General features: G+C 53.9%; 2 protein-coding genes across 35 annotated transcripts; one reads left to right on the forward strand and one right to left on the reverse strand.

Annotated features, from left to right (window-relative positions):
• Positions 1-25: 25 nt before the first annotated feature.
• APOM (apolipoprotein M) lies at positions 26-4908 on the reverse strand. Of its 4 annotated transcripts, none has more exons than XM_072833750.1 (6): positions 4785-4908; positions 1364-1518; positions 1022-1095; positions 836-934; positions 566-664; positions 26-172 (listed from the first exon to the last, which is right to left on the reverse strand). In XM_072833750.1, the coding sequence occupies exons 2-6, from the start codon at positions 1414-1416 to the stop codon at positions 147-149; spliced, it is 351 nt and encodes a 116-aa protein (XP_072689851.1). In that variant the 5' UTR covers positions 1417-1518; positions 4785-4908; the 3' UTR covers positions 26-146. The 4 variants fall into 4 exon arrangements, with proteins under 4 accessions (XP_072689851.1, XP_072689852.1, XP_072689850.1 ...); XM_072833751.1 differs by lacking the exon at positions 4785-4908 and adding an exon at positions 3570-3936; XM_072833749.1 differs by lacking the exon at positions 4785-4908 and adding an exon at positions 3364-3898.
• BAG6 (BAG cochaperone 6) lies at positions 388-15351 on the forward strand. 31 transcript variants are annotated; one of them, XM_072833722.1, is made up of 26 exons: positions 388-525; positions 5124-5250; positions 6533-6650; positions 6779-6975; positions 7211-7264; positions 7423-7497; positions 8043-8323; positions 8835-8964; positions 9436-9633; positions 9823-10075; positions 10403-10480; positions 10591-10698; positions 10819-10931; positions 11034-11121; positions 11323-11606; positions 12023-12314; positions 12480-12649; positions 12827-12880; positions 12997-13099; positions 13185-13309; positions 13458-13604; positions 13705-13764; positions 13873-14025; positions 14104-14211; positions 14735-14881; positions 15166-15351. In XM_072833722.1, exons 2-26 carry the CDS (start codon positions 5137-5139, stop codon positions 15259-15261), a joined length of 3546 nt encoding a protein of 1181 aa, XP_072689823.1. In that variant the 5' UTR covers positions 388-525; positions 5124-5136; the 3' UTR covers positions 15262-15351. The 31 variants fall into 31 exon arrangements, with proteins under 31 accessions (XP_072689823.1, XP_072689835.1, XP_072689821.1 ...); XM_072833720.1 differs by lacking the exon at positions 388-525 and adding an exon at positions 4209-4487; XM_072833724.1 differs by lacking the exon at positions 388-525 and adding an exon at positions 4209-4487 and having other exon boundaries at positions 8085-8323.
• The last annotated feature ends 676 nt before the right edge of the window (positions 15352-16027 follow it).

A 16027-nucleotide genomic window follows, 5' to 3' on the forward strand; every position in this document is an offset into this window, starting at 1 on the left:
GTCTGGAGACAAACCCGAAATGAGATGAGGACTGAAAAATCATCTTTATTACTCTTGAAAGGGAGTTGGGAGTCTCCAGCTTCTCCTTCCCCCAGCACAACTGTAGCTCTCACCATATCCATTTGGGGCACAGATGAAGCCACAGGTCAGTTACTGGACAGCTCACAGGCCTCTGGTGGGAGGAGGGAGAAAAGAAGAGAATGGAAAGGAAGGAACTCCAGGGAAAAAAGCAAGGTTGGTGATGGTGGGGTAGAGGAGAATGCATTTCTGCTCTTCCCCACATCAAAGAAGGGGTCTCTGAGGTCTTTTTCCCTGTGTCTGACCCCCCCCCCTCCTTTTATCCACCACAAACTCAGGAACCTCTCTTTTGAGTAGCCCAGAGCCCAGCCTGGCTCCCTCAGGTGACATCACAGCCTATGACACAAATGGAGGTGTCAGCACAGCCACTCTAATAATGTCAGCCTTTGGCCTGCCCTCCAGTGACATCACTTGAGTCCCTTTCATCCAGCACCTGCAGAAGACTTGGTGAGTCCTAGTCCTCTTCTGTGGGACTTTACCCCCTTACCTTGATTCCTGGGAGTCCGTAAGAAGGCCTTAAAGTCCAGGCAGGAGGTCAGGGACTGGAACTCCTCCACGCATGTCTCATGAGGGTGTGGTGAGCGATCTGGAAGAGCAGGGCAGGGCCAGGCCCATCAAAGTCCCAGCTTCTCAGCACTGCCCTGGTGAGGGGAAGCACCCAGTCCTTCCTGGGATGATTTCATAAGGCCCAGAGTGAGAGGCTCTTCCGCCCTCCTGTGTTTCTCTCCAACCCTTCCTGTCTGGCATCCCCACTCACTATAAAGGAGGAAGCGCTGGTAACCGTGGCCTGACTCTTTCAGCATGATTCCACCGGGGCATGAGCTAGAGAAGAGCATGGTCCTCATGTCAGGGCGGCCTGTTGGGGGGGGAAGTGTGAGGACAGAGATGCAAAACCAAGCAAGCCCAGGGGACATGGGGAGAGTGAAGGCCGGAGTACACCAACCTTCAGTTCTGAGATCTGTGCTCCCCTCAGTCAAGTGGTAGATCCATTTCCGGGGCACACAGTGTCCATTTTTCCTACAGAAGCGGTGGCAAAGACAAAAGACAGTGACCTCCCAGCCACACAGTACCAGCCTCTATTTATCCCATCTTATTTCTCTCTGAAGTTTCAAACTACCAAGGGATGGTTGGGTAGGCTCATCTCTTTTCAGAGGGAAACTAACAGAATTGTTGAACTTAGTGGGCCAAAAACAGTGGATATCCCAAAGAGCCTAGCTCTTGGTGGGTGGGTGCTCATATTTTGGGCAGAGACTGCACCTCCTGGTGCCCCTGCCTCATCACTCACATGCGGATGGTAGCACGAAGCTGGAGCTGCATGGGGGCAGAGCCTGTAGCCATGCTGAAGACAATGTTGTCTACAGGGTCAAAAGTCACCAACTCCTCCTTGGTGGGAGCTGCCCCTGCGATGAAGTACCACCTGCCCAGGTGTGGCTCTGGGAACTGCAGAGAATGAGGGGATCAGAAGAGGGTGGGTCCCCACCACAGGGCCCATTCAACCTCTTCATCTTTACTCTTAAGACAGCAAGACTTAGAGGAGTGGCGTGGCAGCTGCTTTGTTCTGACTAGGGGTGGGTTATGACATGGAGTCATTAAGGAATTTTTCCTTTTTAGCCCTCTCAATCAACCTGAGTAACCACCCAGCCCCCAATTCTACCGTGTTTCCACATTGATGGCCACAGTACTGTGTTTTTTTTTTTTTTTTTCCACTTGTTCTTGCATTCATTATCACGATACTCACAGCCTTTCTCCCTTTCGTTCCCAGCATGGCTTCTGGTCATCCAAGGCCACCCACTCAAGTCCCTCAGAGCTCCCACCATCAGCTTTCCCCATTCTCAGTCCATACCTCTTTCCCATCCACTCCCTGAGTTGTCAGTTGACTGTACTCAGGGCACTGGTAGATGGAGTTAAGGAGAATACCAAAGAGATAGAGCAGAGCTGCCCATACTTGGTGGAACATCTTCAGGTAGCAGGGAGCTGGTGCTCTTCGTGAAGTGGCTGGTGCCTTAACTGCTCTCCCCCCACCCCCTTGTTACTTAGTCCACTCTGCTTCCAGCCCCCTTGCCTTGACCCTTGACCCTTTCACCTGCTAATGAGTAACTTCAACCTTGTTTTCCAACCCAATCATAGATTACTTACAGTGTTCAGGCCTTCCTCCCCCTCTTCTAAATGCCATCACTCCATAATACACCCTGGCATGTCCAGAGTCTCTTATGAATTAATGGGAGCTGAGCCCTCCAGGTAGAAGCCTGTGGCCCTTCAACCTGTATCCGAGCTGGATATCTGCTCAGTTGTATAGCACTGAAAAGAGGCAGACTGATTCTTTCATTGATTCACTTAGCAGACTGTTGTGAGGCCCAGCTGTGTGCCAGCTAAGCCCCTAGGGACATAAAAATGAATGACAGTCCCTGGCCTTGAGAGCAGTAAAAAGAAAAATAGCTGAGTAAACAAAACAAATCATTGCAGTACACAGCCTGGTAAGTTCTTTAAAACAGGTATGAACCAGGTGCTGGGGCCTAGTGGATGGGAGGCCTTCTTTCTGAAGTAATTGGGGAAACAGTATGTACACCCCTGAGAAAAGTTCACTCACTTAATGTTTATCATTAGAAGAGAATACATGATGTAAGGGTTAGAAGATATTGGTTATTAGGCAGAGTGGGTGCAAACCCTAACTCCACTATGTATTAGATCTTAGATCTTGCAGTTTTATTAATCTCAGTGCCTTTTTTTTTCCATTTTCATTTCATTGATGACCAAATCGTCAATCTCACAGGATTAAACGAGATTATGCACATAAAGCCCTTGGCAAGGGCCTGCCTGTTGTTAAATCCGAAGGAAGTATTTGCTATAATTAATGTTTGTAAAGGCACTTAGTTTCTGGTGGGCTCCAGGTTCTCAAATAGCAAGAAAATAGTTGTCAAGAAGCAGTCATTTGATAGTGCCAAGGGGGTGGGGCAGTTAATGCAATGAAAGATGGGGCTTCCTAATAGATTATGTATAAACCACAGACTGCCAATTTGTTCTGAGTGGTAGGGTTTGTTATGGGATTGTGATTTAGTTAAAAGAAAATTTGGGTAACGGGTATATGAGGGCTCATTATAACATCTGGGAGTAATGTTTGCCATTTCTTTTTTTTTTGTTGTTTAATGTTTACCATTTCTTATAGTAAGAAGCAAATATATATAAAATACAGTAGTTTATTGGGGCAGTAAAGTAGACGTGCTTGACCCGGGGGCTGGTAGGCCGGGGTTTGTCGGTTCTGCCTTAGTTTTGCCTAAGTGTACTCACCTATAAAATGGATGTAATGACCATCTCCGGTATTGAAAGGCTTTTAAACAGGACAGTACGCAAAGCCCTGAGTATATTCCTGTTACAAACCAAGTGCTCGCTAAACAATTATTTATTAGGGCTCTTATGAATCAGTACTGGGAATCGAGTAGGAACGACAGGCCCCACAAAGGCCGTGGGCCCGGAAGGGAGGCAGGCAGGCCTACCCGAGGCCGAGGTTGGGGGCTCAGGCGGTGAGCACTGCCCAGTCCGCCGGGGGACCCCGGCCTGCGGAAGCCCTTCGGTGGCCCCTTCAGTGCTCCAGGGCCGGAATCCTGTGTTTCGGCCCAGTCCAACTCCACTCCCTTCCAATTCCCAAACTCGGAGGCGCCCTTTCTGAGGAGAGTCCTGTGAAGCAGTGAATCCGTAGTTGCTCCACAACATGGCGTGTCCACCGGCCGCACGCTGCCACCGAGGAACATGGCGCCCGCGTCCAGCCAAACGCCCACCACGCAGCGCCGAGGTCGGCCGCAACCACGCGGCGGCACGCCCCGGCTGCTCGCGAACCACCTCCAACGCCTAGAGAAAGGAGGACTTCCGGAGGCGCCGAAGACAGAATTTTAGGAGGCCAGCGCAGTGCCGCCTCAAATTCTCGGCCGGCCAAGACTTTAACAGAGATTCACGAGGCATAATCCCCAGTCGCCAAACCGCTAGAGGCACACAACTGTCCCAAGCCTCTTGAAACATAGTCTTTCACCTGGTAATTATTTTCAGGCATTTAAAGTAGCCACCTCAACCACCTACAGCTCAAGCCCGTACACAGACAAGAACAGCGTTAGCGGGGGTTGGGCGGTGCCTAAAGGTGTACGCATGCGTAGTGCGACGCGCGCAGGCGCAGGACGGCCCCCCGGGCGACGGTGGCGGTGGCTCCTCGGGGTGTTCGGCTCCCTCCCATCCAGGCCGGCCCCGGCCCGTCTGGCCCCAAGGAACTCACTGTTTGGGGCCGCGAACTTCCTCATCGTTCCCAACAAAAGTAAAACTTCGGGACCTGGGGGGAGCCGGAAGTACCGCCTTGCGATCCCCAAATACTATCGGGGAAACGGAAGTGACCATCGGTGGCAAGTTGGGGGAGACCGGAAGTGACGGTACCGTGGGGAAGTCGGGGGCGGAGCCCGGGGTGGTGGTGTGGGTTGCGGTGGGGTTTGTGCGTGTGTGTGGTGTTGATTGCGCCGCTCTCCTGGAGCATCGAGGGAAGGCGGAAGAGGGGGGCAGTCAGCTAGCCAATCTGGCCCCCCGTGCGTGTCCGTCATTTCGGGTCTGTCGTGATTTAGGCGGGTTCGGTGGGCGTGGCGTGGCGCGCGTGCGCGAAACCACTGTCTCCGCAAAATCTGGCGCGACTCCCCCCTCCCCCCGCTCGCGTGTGCTCCCGGGGGTTTGCCGACCTTTGGGGCCTTTGTCGTATCGCGACTGGTGATGACACGAGTCTCCTGCTTCCTACTTTGCCGGCTTCCCAGCCTGACTGGCCCTCCCTTACTGTGATTGGCATTGCGGAGCCCCTCCCACCTGCCCGTCCTCCAGCTCCCTGTGCCGTCGATCTCCTGCCCTTTGTGTTTCTCTCCTGGTGCCTCGGAATCAGAAGGGGAATGGGGGCGGGTGTGAGTGTGTAGGCTCGTGCGGGAAAAACTCTTCAGATATTAGGGCGGAGACTCAAGCCGGTGAGGCTTCCGGGTATATAAAATCAGCTCTGGGCGACAGGAGGCTTCCCTCCCTCTATTCTTTAGAGATCTATCTGCGATGGAGCCCACTGATAGTACCAGTACCACTTCCAGTATGGAGGAGCCTGACAGCCTGGAGGTGCTGGTGAAGACCTTGGACTCTCAGACTCGGACATTTATTGTGGGGGCCCAGGTGAGACCCCAGTACTTTTGGAAGACACCCATTAACTCTTTCTGTTGTAGGTCTGTTATCCTGAGAGAACCGAATTTCTTTGGTCCTTAAATCTTACTTCATTGGTTCCTTTGTTCACGTTCTAGATAGGACGTTTTCTGGTGTTTGTTGTTGAGGGAGAAGGTATGGATTCTGTCGAATGAGGCAGATTTTGTTCTGCCTTTTCCCACCTTGAAAGAATTCAGTGCAGAGGAAAATACGGAGGGAGAAATACGTATGCCAGCATCATGAGTGAACCCCAGCCCAAGAGGACAGACATGGCTCCTGCCTTTGGGAAGGGAAACAGAACAGAGATCCAAAACTCAAGTCTTAAAAATTGGTCAGGTCTGTTTTATGTCCTTTTTTTTTTTTAATTTTTATTTATGTATGATAGTCACACAGAGAGAGAGAGAGAGAGGCAGAGACATAGGCAGAGGGAGAAGCAGGCTCCATGCACCGGGAGCCCGACGTGGGATTCGATCCCGGGTCTCCAGGATCGCACCCTGGGCCAAAGGCAGGCGCCAAACCGCTGCGCCACCCAGGGATCCCTGTTTTATGCCTTTAAAGGCTAGAAGTCAGAGCCTATAATGCAGGTAGAACTCTAACACACTGCTGAGCGGAATCACTAGTGTGTGTGGCATAATTTGAATCTTTTGTTTTTAGCGCCACAGACATGGCTGTTATGCCATTAATTCCTGTGATATTTTGAGACAAAATCATGAGGGGTTGTTCCGTAGCTTTTAAAACATATAGAAAAAATCATATAGGTCCTTGTGATTAGATGTATGTAAACTGGTGCTTCCCAAGAATCACTACTACAGTTAGGAAAGTGTTTGCTCTTTTCTTTCTGCTCTGTTGAACCTTCCTTTCTTGATTTTCTACTCCCGCTTCCTTATCATTGCATTTGTCTTTGAGATTGCAGAGTTGTAGCATTTTGTGTTTGGGGAGGGGTCATTGGTATCTGTAGACACATTCTTTTGGGAGCGGGGAGAGAAGGATATGTCACTCAGTATTTCTGTTTCTCAGCCACATATTTTTCTCTGGGCACATAATCTGAACTTTGTTAATGTTTATTGTCTTTTTTGACAGGTGTTAAAATGTCTTAGTTTGGGGCTTTGCATAATAATTACCTCACAGTCAAGACAAATGGGTAGCGGTTTTATGGTTGAGTGGTTTTTACCCCTCACTCCCAAAAGTCACTTGTTCCCCTTCCGTACTCCTCTCCTCCAATCGCTGCTAGTTTTTTGTCTCTTTTTCCTTGTAGATGAATGTAAAGGAGTTTAAAGAGCACATTGCTGCCTCTGTTAGTATTCCCTCTGAGAAACAACGGCTCATTTATCAGGGACGAGTTCTGCAGGATGATAAGAAGCTCCAGGAATACAGTAAGAGTTTGGGGGAGGCAGTTCAGAGGTTGTTGAGGCAGCTGTCTAGAGAGATGAATTGAGGCATTGGGCTTACCTGATTATATAATGCTTTGGTGTGTGTGTGTGTGTGTGTGTTTTTCCTGCAGATGTTGGGGGAAAGGTTATTCACCTGGTGGAACGGGCTCCTCCTCAGACTCCGCTCCCTTCTGGGGCATCTTCTGGGATAGGATCTGCCTCAGCCACCCATGGTGGAGGACCCCCGCCTGGTACTCGGGGGCCTGGGGCCTCTGTTCATGACCGGAATGCCAACAGCTATGTCATGGTTGGAACCTTTAACCTTCCTGTAAGCTTGTGTTCCACATAGTACAGTTTTTGTGGGGAGGGGTGGTTTGGTTGTGGTAATAGCAGAGAGCTCATAAGAAAGGTGTCTTGGTCTTTAGATTGGGTTTCCAGGGTCCTGCGGTCTGATACGGCCTCAGTCTTTGAGAAAAAGGGTGGGGCTCCAGAGAATGAGTTGGAGGTGTGGGGGCCTTAGTATTTGGCTTCTCCCAGAGCAACTTCCCTTACCCTTTTCCCAGAGTGACGGCTCTGCTGTGGATGTTCACATCAACATGGAACAGGCCCCGATTCAGGTATCACGGGCCTGGGAGGGTCAGGGAAGGGGATCTGGGAGAAGGAGGCCATGAGATGGGATGGACCTGGTGAGGAGCCCACTCGGCCCTGGTTCAGTGGGTGGTAGAGTGCATGGCTTCATCTCAGACGTACCCTGATTGTACTTCTTTTACCGTAGAGTGAGCCCCGAGTACGGCTGGTGATGGCTCAACACATGATCAGGGATATACAAACCTTACTATCCCGGATGGAGGTCAGTGGGCAAGGCTGGCTAGGGTCTGTCCGTTTCTTCATTCTTTCTTAATGGTTTTGTGTCCACCTGGTGGCGAAGGCATGACTGGCCATATCAGCTGGATTCTTCCTGCCTAATCTGGTCTCTTCTCTTCAGTCTTCACTCTTTGGGGTGAAAAAGTATCTTTGTTGGGCTATCTTGTTCCTGCCAATCCTCTGGGTGCCTGGTATCTGGGAAGTTTATTTCACATTGGTCAGATAACTCTCATGGCATCTTTTCTCAATTATAGTTTCTTAATTAGCATATTTGAGCTGAGATGGCCCAATTCCATTCGTTTGTGTTGTGATTGTAGCTTGTGACATTTTTTACTCTTCTTGTGGAAGCTTAGGGAACCATAATTCTTCTATTTTGTTAGTAACCCTTAAGCATTACAGCTTTTTATTATGTGTCTTGTTAAAAGTTTTGCATGGTTGCTAGGGAGTCAGACCAGTGCAAAGCCCTGCCTTCAGGGAGCCTAGTTAGAGTTCCTTCTCCACTCGTTCTGTGTTGACCTGAGTAATCTGCAGCAGTCTCCTCTTCCTCTGGTATCCCGAATCTCTCCACTTCAGTGTCGAGGGGGACCCCAAGCACAGCATAGTCAGCCGCCCCCCCAGACACCAGCTGTGGCCTCGGAGCCGGTAGCCTTGAGCTCTCAAACATCAGAAGCAGTTGAGAGTGAAGTGCCTCCTCGGGAGCCTATGGAGGCAGAAGAAGTGGAGGAGCGTGCCTCAGCCCAGAGCCCGGAACTCACCCCTTCTGGCCCAGCCCCAGTGGGCCCAGCACCTGCCCCAGAGACAAATGCACCCAAGTGAGAACCAGAGGGACCCTCTGGGAGAGTGGTTGGGAGTCCTAAGTGAAGTGTGAGAACCAGGAAGGGGATGATAGGAGAAGAGAATTGCTGGACAGTCTTACCTCTGGGGTTAGCATGGCAGGGCAGAGAGAGTTCCGGACCAGCTGAATGAGGTTGGGGCTGGCAGTTGAGCCAGAAGCTCTTCTCTCGGCTGAGGAAATACAGATGCTGTTTCCTGAGCCCAATCAAGGTTCTCTCCCCTGAGTTCACATAGATTATGTTCCTTTCTGAGAGTTAAGTTTCTTGCCATCGTAGGGATGGGATTGTGCGGCAAGAAAGACAGACGCAATTATTTTTCTTCTTGTCTTCCCGTGGGTGCAGGTGAAGGATAGGTGTTCTGCTAGTGCTAGAAGGGATGGGGCCAGAGGTCTGGGAGGCTGCAGGGGGACAGGGCAGGTGTAGTCTGTCAGCTTGGAGGTTGGGGATCTAAGGAAGGCCTCGGCTCACTGCCTCTTGGGGTTGCCCACAGTCATCCTTCCCCTGCGGAGTATGTCGAAGTGCTTCAGGAGCTACAGCGGCTTGAGAGCCGCCTTCAGCCCTTCTTGCAGCGCTACTACGAGGTTCTGGGTACTGCTGCCACCACGGACTACAACAATAACGTGAGTGCCACCCACCCCCTCACCCCCAGTTGTGTCCCACATGGAACAGGCAGAAATACATCTAACCCTTTCTTCCAAAAAAATACTGTCTGCAACAAAACAGTTCTATAGACTTGTGAGTAAATGACGTGTTCTTTTGTATAGGGAAGGTGATGATCTTTGCGTAAATCTACTGTTTCTGTCTCTTGATTCCTTGATTCAATTACTCAGGAAGCTTAGGTAGAGTGAGGGAGATTAGTAGATGATGCTGTACTGATTTTCTGTAAGGCCTGTTGTAATAGGGAACTTTCTGCGTATTCGATATAGAAGTTATTTGCCGAGACCGGTCTACCTGGAACCTTCCAAGGCTATAGCTGAAGGTATAGAGATAGAGAGTATGGGGCTTTTCAAGGGTGTTACCTGCTTTTGTCGTCAAGGTTTATTGCAACCTAATATGTCTTGCTTTCTTGTCCTCGGCCCTGGGGGTTACAGCAGGAGGGCCGAGAAGAGGACCAGCGCTTGATCAACTTAGTGGGGGAGAGCCTGCGGCTGCTGGGTAACACTTTCGTGGCGCTGTCTGACCTGCGCTGCAATCTGGCCTGTGCGCCCCCACGACACCTGCATGTGGTCCGGCCCATGTCTCACTACACTACCCCCATGGTGCTTCAGCAAGCAGCCATTCCCATCCAGGTGGGTCCAGGGAGCCTTGGAGGGATGGCGCATGACCCAGAGTAGCTGTCAGGCTTGAATTGAGAAGGGGTAGAGACCTCGGAAACACAAAGTGGTGGAGAACGGGGAGACTGCAGCAGTATACCTCGGGATGCTCTGGGTTAAGCTCTTGTTTTACTTATTTCTGACTTCTGTATCTGTCTCTTCCAGATCAATGTGGGAACCACTGTGACCATGACGGGGAATGGGACTCGGCCCCCCCCAACTGCCAATGCGGAGGCAGCTCCCCCTGGTCCTGGGCAGGCCTCGTCCCTGGCTCCCACTTCTACCACTGTCGAGTCTTCAACCGAGGGGGCTCCCCCGCCAGGGCCAGCTCCCCCCCCAACCACCAGTCACCCGAGGGTCATCCGAATTTCCCACCAGAGCGTGGAACCCGTGGTCATGATGCACATGAATATCCAAGGTGAATGAGGGTTGGTTGTCGGTAGAGAAGAGCAGCACGATGTGGGAGGTGGGTTGGCACAGAGATGTGAGAGAGCGAGGGTGGGGATGGAGCAGAGGAACCAGGACAGAAGCTTGAGTGCACATGTGCTGGGAAGGGCAGGAGGGACTGCTTGTCCCTGCAGGTTTGTTTGCGTGGCGAAGGGAGTGCTTCCTCCCTTCTAGGTGGAGGGAAAAGCGGGCTTTCTCATGGGGACGGTAGGGGCCAGCAGGATGCTGGTCACAGGAGGATGTGGTTAAGCCTTGGTGCCACCTGCCTCAGGGCCACTCTCTCTGTCTCCCTGCTCAGATTCCGGCACACAGCCTGGTGGAGTTCCGAGTGCTCCCACTGGCCCCCTAGGACCCCCTGGTCATGGCCAGACCCTGGGTAAGAGTGAGGGTATCAGAGCAGGCAAGCTCTGGGTAGAGAAGGGGTAGGGCCGACTGGGTGGGTTGAAGGGGGTCCAGGTTCAAGGTTACATCAGACCCGCCCCCCAGGCTCCACCCTCATCCAGCTGCCCTCCCTGCCCCCTGAGTTCATGCACGCCGTCGCCCACCAGATCACTCATCAGGCCATGGTGGCAGCTGTTGCCTCCGCGGCCGCAGGTAATAACCCGGAAGGGGAAGCTTGGGAGGTGGGGCACGGTCCATGGTGGCGGGTGCTGTCGGCTAGCAGGCCAGGGCCCGGCCCTCAGCCCTCTTCGGTCTCCCCTCTGCCACCCACAGGACAGCAGGTGCCAGGCTTCCCTACGGCTCCGACCCGGGTGGTGATTGCCCGGCCCACCCCTCCACAGGCTCGGCCTTCCCATCCTGGGGGGCCCCCCGTCTCGGGTACTCTAGTGAGTAAGGATGGAGGAGCTCTCGTTGGGGGGAGTCTGGGGAAAGAATCCTCGTGGGGAATGGGCAGGGCAGGACTGAAAGCTGTTTCTGTCTCCCTCCAGCAGGGCTCCGGGCTAGGTACCAATGCTTCTCTGGCCCAGATGGTGAGCGGCCTTGTGGGGCAGCTCCTGATGCAGCCTGTTCTGGTGGGTGAGTCCTTGTTCTTGCCCGTCTCAACCTGAAGGGATGTCCACCACCCTGGAGGCCGGTGCTCCTCAGTCTCCTGACGAGCGCTTCCCAGTTTTCTCCACAGATCCTTTTTCCTTGCCTTCCTGTTGACAAGACCAGAATGAGATGCTGTGGTGTCTCGTTTCTCTACAGAGTTCAACTTTTCTCTTTTGGTCTCTCCAGCTCAGGGGACTCCAGGAATGGCTCCACCTCCAGCCCCTGCCACTGCTTCAGCTAGTGCCGGCACTACCAACACCGCTACCACAGCTGGCCCTGCTCCCGGGGGGCCTGCCCAGCCTCCTCCCCCTCAGCCCTCGGCCGCCGACCTGCAGTTCTCTCAGCTCCTGGGGAACTTGCTGGGGCCAGCAGGGCCTGGGGCCGGCGGGCCTGGCATGGCTTCTCCCACCATCACCGTGGCCATGCCCGGCGTCCCCGCCTTTCTACAGGGCATGACTGACTTTCTGCAGGTGAGTTGCTGGCTTGCTCTTTGGCTCCCCCCCACACCTGCTGGTCCAGCCAGGTGCTGGTGCCTTGTTTCTGTGATGTTGCTGCTGGGCTACGGTCCCTGGTGGCCTGTCGATGGGAGGGAGCCCTGGGACCTCATTGATTCCGATTCCCCACCTATCCCCATTTGGGAGAAGCAGCAGCTGAGGCTATGAGGACATAGTACTTGGCATTGCTGTTTTGTAACCTAATGCGTTCAGGGGGAGAGGGGCTGGAGCCCCACCTAAGTCTGCTGCTATGTCACCACATGTGTTCATTCTGCTCCAGGGAGGAAAGACCACAGTGGGGCTCTCCTGTTGGGCTTCTCTCAGCCTGTGCCTTTCTGGTGTCTCGTCCCCGTTTTCACCTTGTCTTCTGTTGTGTGTTCTCTGTTTGCCAGGCAGCACAGACAGCCCCTCCACCCCCGCCGCCGCCGCCGCCCCCGCCCCCAGCACCGGAGCAGCAGACTGTGCCCCCACCAGGGTCCCCTTCTGGTGGCACAGGGAGTCCTGGAGGCCTGGGTCTTGAGAGCCTTTCACCGGAGTTTTTTACATCTGTGGTGCAGGGTGTGCTGAACTCCCTGCTGGGCTCCCTGGGGGCGCGGGCCGGCAGCAGTGAGAGCATCGCTGCTTTCATCCAGCGCCTCAGCGGATCCAGTAACATCTTCGAGCCTGGGGCAGATGGGGCCCTCGGTGAGCCATCGAGGGTGCCTTGGTCTTCTCCAGGGAGGGGAGGGGAGGGGAGGTTGATGACCTTTGTCAAGGAGTGTTGCTGGAGCTGGATGAGGTCGATGGGTTGGTGGTGCACAGGCAGGGCAGGGGGTAAAGGCCACTGCTGACTTCAGCCCCTGTCCCTAGGATTCTTCGGGGCCCTGCTTTCTCTTTTGTGCCAGAACTTTTCCATGGTAGACGTGGTGATGCTTCTTCACGGCCATTTCCAGCCACTGCAGCGGCTCCAGCCCCAGCTGCGGTCCTTTTTCCACCAGCACTACCTGGGTGGCCAAGAGCCCACACCCGGTAACATACGGGTAAATGAAGGCCGGGGGCCGCCGCATGCTCCTCTTCAGCTTCTCTTTCTTGACTCCACTCTGTCACCTAAAGTGCCGATCGCTCCAGCCTGAGCCCTGCACTTACTGGAGGTGGAGGGGAGGGCATGTCTCACAGGCCAGGGTGGGGGATCTGAACTCCTGCTGTTTTGCCCTTAGACGGCGACCCACACATTGATCACGGGGCTGGAAGAATACGTGCGGGAGAGTTTCGTGAGTTCCTCATCTCCCGGGGGGCCGGGGTAGCTGCTGTTCCTCCCACCGCCTCGGAGCGAATGTAGTCTTCCAGGCTCCCTGATTTGGGGGTCTCCGTGTGTCTTGGTTTTCAGTCTTTGGTGCAGGTTCAGCCTGGTGTGGACATCATCCGGACCAACCTGGAGTTTCTCCAGGAGCAGTTCAACAGCATTGCTGCTCATGTGCTGCACTGCACAGGTGAGGGCGGCCAGGCGCACAGGGCTGGGGGTGCGAGGCGCGGGGTGCCAGCTGCCAGCATCCCCACCTCTTGTCTTGTCCACAGATAGTGGATTTGGGGCCCGTTTGTTGGAGTTGTGTAACCAGGGCCTGTTTGAGTGCCTGGCCCTCAACCTGCACTGCTTGGGGGGCCAGCAGATGGAACTCGCTGCTGTCATCAATGGCCGGATAGTAAGCACCGCGCAGCCCCCGGGCCTTTGTTCTCTCTGCTGTCCTGCAGTTCTTGTTTTGCCTTCTCCAAATTGCTGTCCTTTACCTTTTGATACTTTTCAAAAGCTGGTTGAAGGTGTTGTGTTCCAAGGCTGCTTTCTGCCCTCAGCGTCGCATGTCTCGTGGGGTGAACCCGTCCCTGGTGAGCTGGCTGACCACTATGATGGGGCTGAGGCTTCAGGTGGTTCTGGAGCACATGCCTGTGGGCCCCGATGCCATCCTCAGATACGTCCGCAGGGTTGGCGACCCACCCCAGGTAAGGGCCTGGATGGGCAGTGTGGTCAGGGGACTTGCAGGGACGGGAGAGGCTTGAGAAGGCCTTTTGTGCTCTTCTGCTTTTTTGTCCAATTTCCTAGCCACTTCCTGAGGAGCCGATGGAAGTTCAGGGATCAGAGAGGACTTCTCCTGAGCCTCAGGTACCAGGGAGAGGTTGAGGGGCCAGATAAGGTGGCGGGGAGGGCTGAGGGTGGAAGGGCTGGAGGCTGGGGATGCTGAAGCCCATGTTTTCCCGCTCCAACTTGCAGCGGGAGAATGCCTCCCCGGCCCCAGGAACAACGGCAGAAGAGGCCATGTCTCGAGGGCCTCCTCCTGCACCTGAGGGCGGCGGCGGCGGCTCCCGTGAAGAGCAGGACGGAGCTGCAGCCGAGACTGAGCCTTGGGCAGCTGCCGTCCCCCCAGTAAGTGTCGGGAGGAGAGCTGGAGCACCAGGGATAGCTGGACGTGGCGCCAGCTCCTCGTCCTCTTTCCCTCCACAGGAGTGGGTCCCGATTATCCAGCAGGACATTCAGAGCCAGCGGAAAGTGAAGCCGCAGCCCCCCTTGAGCGATGCCTACCTCAGTGGTATGCCTGCCAAGAGACGCAAGGTTGGTCTGCCTCTTCCCTGAGGATCTCGATTCATCCAGTTCCCCCCGGGTGGTTAGAATCAGACTAGTTAGAGCTGGAAGGACTTCTTCCTACTTTTGTCCTATCACTTATGGGGTGAGGAAACCTTCCTGGGACTTGATTTGCTCGTGGTGGTTGCGGCACACCCTCACGCTAGCATATGCCAGCAGTGTGGTCGTCCCTCAACAGCCTGACTCCCCTGTGTGGCGAGGGCCTGCTTCCTCACAGGCGGCTTCCTCTCACTGACTAGCCGAGTGCCGATGGCTCCACTTACCCTGTCCTTCTGGTATTGAAGAGTGAGTCCAGGATGCGCAAGTGTCGTGTTTTGGTCAGAGCCAGATAAAATTAGGGAGGTGTTTTTGCCGGCAGAACCACTCGTGAACTAGTTCCCTTCTCTCCACTAGCTTAGAAACTCAGTGGTTGGCTCCTGGAAAGGGTGAGCTGGGTGGTTGGCACTGGATCTGACGTCGATCCTCTTTTCCCTCCCGACCCCCTGTCCCCCAGACGATGCAGGGTGAGGGCCCCCAGCTGCTTCTCTCAGAGGCCGTGAGCCGGGCAGCTAAGGCAGCCGGAGCTCGGCCCCTGACGAGCCCCGAGAGCCTGAGCCGGGACCTGGAGGCACCAGAGGTTCAGGAGAGCTACAGGCAGCAGGTGCCCCCACCTTGAAGCAGAATAGGGATGGTGTAGTGGGAGGGGTCGGGCTAGGGCCTCTCTTTTCTAATTTCTTCAGAGACTAACTGGTCAGTCTGGGGCTACTACGTGATATTTTGAAGTTTTCCCCTAGTGGCATCTGGGAAGGCTCAGTGATGCCGTATTCGGCTTCTGACAGCGTGGCTGGTGGGAAGCGCTAGCTCCTAGGGGATGGCCTCGCGTGCTTGCTGGGATCCTAGGGCCCTGGCCGGTGCCCCTCCAACCTGCTTGTTCTCTCTCTCTAGCTCCGGGCTGATATACAGAAGCGACTGCAGGAAGACCCCAACTACAGCCCCCAGCGCTTCCCTAATGCCCACCGGGCCTTCACTGATGATCCCTAGCTGTTTGCTCTTTGGCCCTCCCTCATCAGGGGACCATTTCCCCCATCTTCCTTCACAGTATTTAAGGAATAAAAGTCAGATTTTCCTGGCTCTTTTGTCTCGGAGTTTTCCTAAGTAATCTAAATACTTGTCTTCTCTAAGTTGTCTAAAATGAATAAATAGTCCCTAGAAACCCAGCTGTGTAAGACCGCTGTCAACCTTGCCGAGTAAGGAGCTGCACGCTACCACATATTCATTGCTCGTGTAGCACAATGCTGACAAGCAGCCCAGCCCAGTGGTTTTCAGAACACACTTTCATGCAAAAGCGTTTTACATGTAAACGAAATGGAGTTCAGAGATGGACAAAAGTGGTTTCAGTGAAAAACGATTTCTAAGCAGCTGCAGACTTCACACACTCTTGGCATGACTTGCAGAGTGACTGGTAGAACTCTGCTGCAGCCACAGCAGCTTTAAAGGCACGTCCTCTCATTTGCAGCTGGAACAAAACCATGAGGAGGCTGCAAATTCTTTGCTGCTCCCTCCTGAGACACACGCCTGCTTGCAGTCCCGTTCCCGTTGGCTAGCTTAGTGCTGGGCTGAGACTGTGTGGCAGAAGCCACACTAAGGCCAGGTCATAGGCTTCACAGTTTCCGCTGGGACCTCTTGGAACACTAACTCGGACGTAGCAGGCCCTGGGACTCTACCACCTTTTTTTTTTTTTTTTTTTAAATATTTTATTTATTCATGAGAGACACAGAGAGAGAGGCAGACACAGGCAAAGGAAGAA

The sequence above is a fragment of the Canis lupus genome, chromosome 7, assembly GCF_048164855.1.
Source record: "Canis lupus baileyi chromosome 7, mCanLup2.hap1, whole genome shotgun sequence".
In the NCBI taxonomy this organism is placed as follows: Eukaryota; Metazoa; Chordata; class Mammalia; order Carnivora; family Canidae; genus Canis; species Canis lupus.

Bases quoted from the DNA above. Each gene is read 5' to 3' on its own strand.
- APOM (XM_072833751.1), bottom strand. From the start codon at position 3,824: ATGTTCCTCGGTGGCAGCGTGCGGCCGGTGGACACGCCATGTTGTGGA. The intron at 1,519-3,569 runs GTAGGCCTGCCT...CATTCTCTGCAG, and splicing joins GCCCCCAACCTCGGCCTCGG to TTCCCAGAGCCACACCTGGG. The intron at 1,096-1,363 runs GTGAGTGATGAG...CCGCTTCTGTAG, and splicing joins CTTCGTGCTACCATCCGCAT to GAAAAATGGACACTGTGTGC.
- BAG6 (XM_072833722.1), top strand. From the start codon at position 5,137: ATGGAGCCCACTGATAGTACCAGTACCACTTCCAGTATGGAGGAGCCT. The intron at 8,965-9,435 runs GTGAGTGCCACC...TGGGGGTTACAG, and splicing joins CCACGGACTACAACAATAAC to CAGGAGGGCCGAGAAGAGGA. The intron at 13,310-13,457 runs GTAAGCACCGCG...TTCTGCCCTCAG, and splicing joins CTGTCATCAATGGCCGGATA to CGTCGCATGTCTCGTGGGGT.